This window comes from Arachis ipaensis, chromosome B05, assembly GCF_000816755.2.
Source record: "Arachis ipaensis cultivar K30076 chromosome B05, Araip1.1, whole genome shotgun sequence".
In the NCBI taxonomy this organism is placed as follows: domain Eukaryota; kingdom Viridiplantae; phylum Streptophyta; class Magnoliopsida; order Fabales; family Fabaceae; genus Arachis; species Arachis ipaensis.
The window spans coordinates 112,860,119-112,868,594 of NC_029789.2; the positions used below are offsets into that span (position 1 = coordinate 112,860,119).

The 8,476-nt window shown below is 25.7% G+C and overlaps 1 protein-coding gene across 1 annotated transcript; it reads right to left on the reverse strand.

Annotated features, from left to right (window-relative positions):
- LOC107640896 (putative F-box protein At5g55150) lies at positions 1,024-2,199 on the reverse strand. Its single transcript, XM_016344399.1, has one exon. It carries the CDS (start codon positions 2,197-2,199, stop codon positions 1,024-1,026), a length of 1,176 nt encoding a protein of 391 aa, XP_016199885.1.

Sequence of the window (8,476 nt, forward strand, 5' to 3'; positions counted from 1 at the left end):
AGTCTGCCTTGTCAAACTAAATTGAGTTTGGCTCGTCAAATATAATACTTTATATAATCAATAATTTAAAAAATTTAAAAAATATTATTACAAAGCAATCTAAAAGAAATAAGTTAAAATATTTATCAAACTTCTTCATTCCATCATTGATAAGTAAAGATATGTAAACAAAAATAAGAACACATATCAAATAAAAAAATATTTTCTTTCTATATCAAATTGATGAGATAAAAAAATTTTTTTTTTTACATCAAATTGATAAGAAAAAAAATAGAACTATTTTTTAAGTGAAAAGTTTGGAATGAATTAAATGGATAGATGAATTACTGAAAATATAAATTAAATAAGCAAACTGAAGAGAGAAAAAATGTAAATAGAAGTTATGCGTGAAATGGAATGAAATTTGCAACTGCAGTAAATGATGGCAATACAACACGATGGTGGCGATGCAATTGAGGGTGTTGAAGGAGAAACACATAAAAGTGTGCATGAAGAATAAAATTGGTAGATTTTTCTAAAATGTTACAAAAAAAACTTTAATATAATTAAACAAAATATTAAGATGGTGAAAAATGTAAAGAAATTGATGTTCACTTAATCCATTTTTTGATTTATTAGCAATTTATTTTTTTGTTCAAAGATGTGTTATCATGGTTATAAGAGTAACAAAACTGATTTTATTTCAGTGGGAAGTTATTTGATTTTTTAAAATAAATTTTATGACTAATTTATCCTTATAATTTGCTATATAAAATAATTTGTTGGAAGATAAATATAGTCCAAAAAAATTAGAAACCAAAGTCATAGTCAACTCTTTGTATTAATTTTATATATTATTATACATAAGTTAACTTTGTATATCACACAAGCTTGTATACTCTTAATTTTAAAGAAAGGCATAAACATGTCTTGACCAAAGAATAAATTAAAAGATTCAATGATAAAGAGTCTGCAAAATGATCTAAACACAATACTTTGTAAAAGCAAAAATTAAGAGTCTAAGATCAGAAAAGAAAAACAAAGTCAAGGAAGTATCCAAACAGGAGGACAAAAAAAGTTAACATCTGATAACACTTCTTGGCAACTCCCATCTTCTAAATTGAAGATGCCAATGTTATGATAATAAGTCTCTACTAACGATTGCTCTTCAACCAAGCTATCTGTAAAGTAGATTTGATTTCCTTTGGAATTTAAAAGATTGCCAGCAAACATTTGAACAGAAGCATTAAATCCAATTACCAGTATATAATTTCCCAAACTACTAATCCTTGACCATGCATTTGAATTTTCCTTCAATTCATAAATATCGAATTTGGTAGTCTTGTAGGAACGTTCCTCTTCCTCACAAATCAAATTAATAAGATGTCTTACCACCATCAATAAACTTCTATCAGCAGTCACAATCAGATATTTTTGATTAATGTCTTTTGTAGTAACAGTATGAAAGGGAGTTGAGGGTTTAAAAATTGTTACCATGGGACCTGCTTTTGTCATTGTATCAAATCTGTATAGCTGCCCATCATATTCTATTGCAAATATCCACCGTTGAAAAAATATGACATCTTGAAAATATGGAAGAGCCCTTGTTGGTAATTTCAGCCATCTCTTATTACTTGGCTTGTAAAAGGCCAATCTAGAAGATCCATATAAAGCCACCGCCATAAAATTAATGTCATCGGGAGCTGAATTTATAATAACCTTCCAAATTAGAAATTTATTTGCAAGGATGGTTTTCTCGGTGATCATGTAGTGTCCATGAAAGTAAAAACTACATTGATCTTCGTTATAAATTACATCCGGCAGATTTGAGATTGGAGGAAGATCCAAGAAAACTTTTGTCAATGGATTTAACATTCTTATGGTGCCTTCGTACATGGATACAATTATTAACCATCCATAACAAGAACCACGGATAAGTTGGTATTGTAATTCGGGAAGTGTGAGATGGTAAATCCCCTTCTCTTCAAGAATTTCTTTGTGAGTATCAACTTTGAAAGCTTCGTTAGTAGCAGCACCGCCGCCAATAGGTAACAGCAGCCATGGAGCTTTGTTGCCATTGAGGATCTTCGGAAGTTTGAAGTTCCACTGCTTACAAACCAATCGAAGTTGAAGATAGTCATCATATAAATGGAACCGCTTTGCGAATTCGTCCAACATATCTTGATGAATGTTTGCCCATTGATCAACTACCTCTCCCATGATACGTGTATGTCAGCCTCAAGCTATGTCAATTGGCTAGACTCGCAATAAGTACACCCAAATAATTTCTTATATAGATAGATAAAAGTAAGAAGGTTTAGTCAGTTTCAAAGCATTGTTGCTTTTATAACAATAATATGATTGTGTAAATTAAGGTAGGTTTCTGTTGCGTGATTAAAAGATAAGATAAAAATATAATATTTCAAAATTAATGTGACATAAAGATCAAAGTTTGAAATTTGTTATTAAAAGATAGATGAAATCTTTTAAAGTTATCATTATTTGAGTTTAATTTTTAATTCATTCATTCATGGCAAAGTAAACAAGTTTTTAAATATAGTATCTTTACTAATTAAATGTTAATAATATAATAATATAATATCTAAAGTTTAATATTTTGTTACAAAAAATATATAAAATGTTTGGCTTAAATACGTTCTCATAGAATATTAGCTTTTTTCTAACTTTGTTTTGTCAATTACTGGAAAAAAAACAATATATATATCGTGTAAAAACTAATTTAAATCAAAATCTTTTACAAAATTTCACCTACCATATTATCTATTTATAATCTTTATCTTTATCTTTATCTTTATAGTAATACAAATGGGGAGCTCATATGCTGACGTGGCGCTCATACGTTGAGTATGAGAGTTTATTTGCTTAGGTGTCGTCACTATAAATTTTTAGATTTATATTTATAAATTATAAATTATTGTTTGCTTAGATTGTTATTTTCAAATTTTAAATTATTTATTTGGATTGTTATACTTAGATTGTTATTTTATAATTTTTAAATTATTTTATTTAGGTTGTTATTTTTAAAATTTTAAATTATTTTACTTAGGTTGTTATTTTTAAAATTTTAACACTTTTTTTAAAAAATTGTTGATTTTTTTTAGCACTATTTTTTAAATTTTTGTAGATTTTTTTCAAAAATTGCAGCTACATATCTAAATTTAAATATATTTACGTTAATTTAGAATTTTAAAAATTGTTAATATATTTATTTACTTTATCTACAAATTTAATTCAAATTTAAATTAAAGTCAATCAAATTTAAAAAATTTTAGTTATGACTCCACTATAAGAGTATAAGTTATGAGATATGTGTAGCACCACAATTCAAAGTACATCAAACTCTTTCTTTATATACATCCAAAATCTAAAATTTCTCTACTTATTCCAATGGCTGGTATTCACAAAATCGCAAAAATCAAACCTACAATCGATAGTTTGTGTGTACGTATACGAGTGATACGGTTATGGACACTACCAAGTTACGAAAATTCTTTATTGCCATGCTCAATTGAGATGGTTTTGTTTGATGAAGACCTGAGTTTTCTACTAATATTTTTTATTTTATTTTAAATTTATATTATTTATATTTTAAATTTGTTTGTTTATCCTCGTCTAATTGTTCTTTGATTTTTGTTTATCAATTCTAGGGAAGAAAAATACGCACCTCGGTACGATTACACCTACTTAGTTAGTAAGTTTATTGTTTTAGAAAAAGTATAATTTAATTATAAAAATTTATTTATTTTATTGATAATTTCGGCTGTGTTTTGTTTTTAACAAACTTATTGATAACAATTTTTTTCATTTTAAATCATTTCAGATATTGTAGGATATCTCGCTGAAATTGGAAGTGAGAGAACTCTTGAAAAAAATGGCAAATCTATCAAGTACACTATTATTGAATTAGAGATTGATGATGGGTAATCATATATTTATTTTTATAAATCTAAAATTTTTTATATTTTCATCATCACTAAAATTTTTAAAAATATTATTTATAAATTATAATTTATTATTTGCTTAAGTTATTACTTTTAAAATTTAAAATAATCTTTTCTCTAGACCGAATACAAATGGGGAGACTTTTTGCTGACGTGACGCTCATATATTGGGTTTCGAGATTATTTTCTTAAATATCGTTATTAAAAATTTTTGTAATTTTATTTATAAATTAATAGATCATTTAGTTAGATTGTTAGATAATAATAAGGATTTATTTTTTGAGTTTATTAGCAAGGTAGTTAGATATTTAAATCTTAATATTATTAAACTAATTTTAAAAAAATTAATAAATTATTTGGTTAGATTGTTAGATATTAATATTAATAAAGATTTAGTTTTCGAATTTATTAACAAGGTAGTTAGATATTTAAATCTTAATATTATTGAACTAATTTAAACAAAGTTATTTATAAATTATTTTAAAATTAAGACGGTTGTTTAATACTGAAATCAACAATTTAAAAGTAATAACAAAACAATAAAAAGCAAGTAATAGTAAGAAACAAGTTCGAAAACAAAGTAATAAGAGCTTATTAAATTTGAAAACAGAAACAAAACGTCATCTTTAAAAGAGGTTGTTATTTTTTAAACTTAAGTTATTTCTTTAAGTTGTTTTGCTTAGATGGTTATTTTTTAAATTTTAAGTTATTTTGCTTAGGTGATTATTTTTTAAATTTTAAGTTATTTGCTTAGTTTGTTATTTTTTAAATTTTAAGTTATTTACAAATTACTCTTTTAAATCATAAATTATTATTATTTGTTTAAGTTGTTATTTTTTAATTTTAAATTATTTGCACATAAATTAAAATTTTCAAAAAATACATGCCTCAGTTAAGAGAGCTCTTGTGTCTCGATTCATGAATTTACTAAAAGAAGTTAATGATAGATAATCAATTATTATTTTTTAAATATAAACACTTACACATAATAGATGAGTAAAATAAAATCTATGGATTTTAATAGAGTAAAGTACTAAATTGGTCCCCTTACATTTAGGCATAATCCTGTTTTAGTCCTTAAGGTTTAAAGTGTCCTATTTGAATCCAAAAAAAGTTTCATTTAGCTTCAATTTAGTCCCATCGTGAGGTCAAAGTTAAATAACTGGTTAACTGTCGATGCATCAATACATTTATTTATCATTCTCCTTAGTTTTATGGAAAATATTTTATTTAAATTATAAAAAAATGATAAATAAAAGTATTGATGCATCCACGATTAATTTTATGCCTCTGAAACTTGTATTTATTCTCCAGATTATTGACCTTGTTCTTATACTATTGTTATGTAAGATATTTCGTTAATTATTTAACTTTGACCTCACGGTGGGACTACATTGAAACTAAATAAAAGTTTTTTGAATTCAAATAGGACACTTTAAACTTTAAGGACTAAAATAGGATTATGCCGAAACGTAGGAGACTAATTTAGTACTTTACCCATTTTAATATTAACTTCGTTGTAAATTTATTTATTTGGATTTGTTTCAAGATTTTATTCTATATATTCGAATTTATTTGTTTTAATATTTTATATTTAAATTGTTATTTTAACTTTATTTTGTTATAAAAAATTTTATAATATTAAATTTTTTTATTTAAAATGTTATTATTTTTATGCTAATATTAAAAATATAAAAGATAAAACATATTTAAAAAAATGTATTATGAAATCAAATAATTTTATGATTGTGGGTATTTATCTACACGGGAGGCTGTATGGAAAACTTTGGCTTATGATATTCAGTTATGAGATTAACCTTTTATTTACCTAAAAAATAAAATATCATCTTCAAAGACAATGACAATCTTGAGAAAATCATTGATTAAGAGAAAGGGAAAGGTACGATGTTCTTAACATGGATGGAGGTCAACAAAGAATTTGAAGCAGGTCAAACTTTAACGTATGCTGAGTTTTCAAATCAATTTGTTTATAATATAGAAGAAGGGAATGATATCCACACAAGAGAGAGTATTTTATCGAGAGATTAAACTATGTTCCACCAGGTACATGTGATATCTACTATATAGAATTTTGTTAATTATTCAAAAAAGTTGCACAACATATGAGTCTATTAGGACAGTTAATGGGATTACATATCCTAACTTCCAAGATATTTTCTATTTTATGGGATTACTCTGTGACGATATTGCAGCTATTAACGAGGTCTGGTCATCAATTGAGAAAATTGTTTGTAATGCTATTGATATCTAATAGTGTTAACAAACTAAATCATATTTAGAATGCAACTTAGACATTATTGGTTGACGGGATACTATATATGAGGAGAAAAACATTGAAACCAAGGTATTTCACTATGTGGTCAATCATTATCGCATGTAGGACTTTACTTGCCAAAATCAGTATTTACCAATGGGCAACTTTATGTTATTTTGTCAAAAATTAAGAGTCGCAATGGCTTGAACGTTCTAATCCTAAATAAAGACAGTAATCCAAACTCATCAACAACAAATGTCGCGTTCAACGAAATTTTTAATAATATTTAGATAAGAAAATAGTATTTTCATTTTAGTAACATGTTATGATTTGTACTTTTATACAAATATTTGTCGTAGATATAACTAATTTATTAACTATACTTTCAGACTTGAAATAAAATGCGTAACATAGAGCACAACATCATATGCCAATTACTTTTCTAATGAAGTTAGTAAAATACTAGATTGTCGATAATTTTTCATTAGTCTTATAATATAAAGTTTAGTGTAAAATTAACATACTACTATTACAGTTATATATGTTCTTATTTTTTCAGGTCTCTTATGACTCAAGAATATTATAAACTTCAAACTGTTCCATTTGTATTTTACTTTGAATAAAGATAAAATAATATATTAAATACGTTTAATGACAATAGACAATAATAATGTTATACTAAACTTGAAAAATTTATAATTATAAAATATTATTTTTTATTTATAATGTCAAATTAAAATATAAGCCCGTGCATCGCACGGGTTTAACACAACCCGTACATCGCACAGGTTTAACACTAGTAATAATAATATCAATACGACAAAGTATTCATAAAAAATCATCTATTTTACAGCCAGTTCTTTATAAAAATATAAAATAAAAAACAACCTAAAACATATGCGTAGATTTGTTATTCTGCACATTATTATCTCTCCAATATTTTAAACCAAAATTTAAACCTCTTTCTAATTTTTAAAATGGGTTAATTACCAAAAACATCTCTGAATTATTTAGATGCTGACAAAAATACATCTAAATTTTATTATTGATAAAAATGTCTTTAAATAATTTAAAAACACAACAATAATATCTAATAGTAAATATATATTTTCAAAAAATATTTTAGAGATTGAATTTTGATGTCATTTTTTACAAATATAATTAAAAAAATGAGATATTATTATTTTTAAAATTTGGTTATTTTTTGTTAAGTATATATTGTTTTGTGATTTTTTAAAAATATTTGTTAAAAGTATTATTAGTTATTAACAAAATATTACAAAAAAAAAAGTATATACTCAAAGAAAAATTACGAAATTTTAAGGATATTAATATTAGAATATCATAATTAGGGAACAAAATCAGAAAAATATCAAAGAGGATTAGAAAAAAAATCAATGTAATTTATTAGGATATTATTCCATAACGAGCGTACTCTCAGCGTACTCTTGGTCTATATATTGGTAAGAACCTTGTAATCACAGATGAAATATATGAATAATAAAAATAATACTTCTCTAAATAATTTTTTCATTTCTTTCCTAAACTCTTTGTACCATGGTAACATGGTATCAGAGCTTCTAGGGACTCAAAATTCTGACGAATTGACATCACAAATTGCAAATATGCTACGCAATAATTTTGGCATGCGATCATCACAAACCAATTCTGACAATTTATCAATTGGTTTCAAACTAAACAGATATAATTATCCATTATGGGCAACTCTGATGAAAAAACAATTGGTGGAAGAAGAAAGAAGAAACACACCAAAGAAAACTGCTTTTAAGATTGTGGGTTGTAATACCCGGTCTAACCGAAATTAATTAAATAATAAGTTAAATAGGAGCAAATATGGTTGGAAGATTTGGCAATTGGAATTTGATAATTTAAATATGATATTTGGATTCAGTGAATTTTTCCGAGTCGGAAAATATAGTTTTCTGCGTAAAAGCGCGCAGTGGAATTTTGACCGGCAGTACCGGCTGAGATCTGTCTGGTACTACAGCTGAGGAAATTGATTATGGGTAAATAAGATTAAGAAATGAGGAATTATAATTAGGGAAGGTAGAAATATAAACCACCATAACTTGAGCTACGGAGCTCCGATTGACGAGCCGTTTACGGCCACGCATCGCTCTTCTCATCCTCTACAATTTTATCTAAGTTTGGTGGTAAGTATTCCATTCATCTCTGCCCAGTTTTCGAAATTCCCCACTGTTACACGTTTTTGGGTAGTTAGTGTTGAAATCTTGTGATT

Bases quoted from the DNA above. Each gene is read 5' to 3' on its own strand.
- LOC107640896 (XM_016344399.1), bottom strand. From the start codon at position 2,199: ATGGGAGAGGTAGTTGATCAATGGGCAAACATTCATCAAGATATGTTG.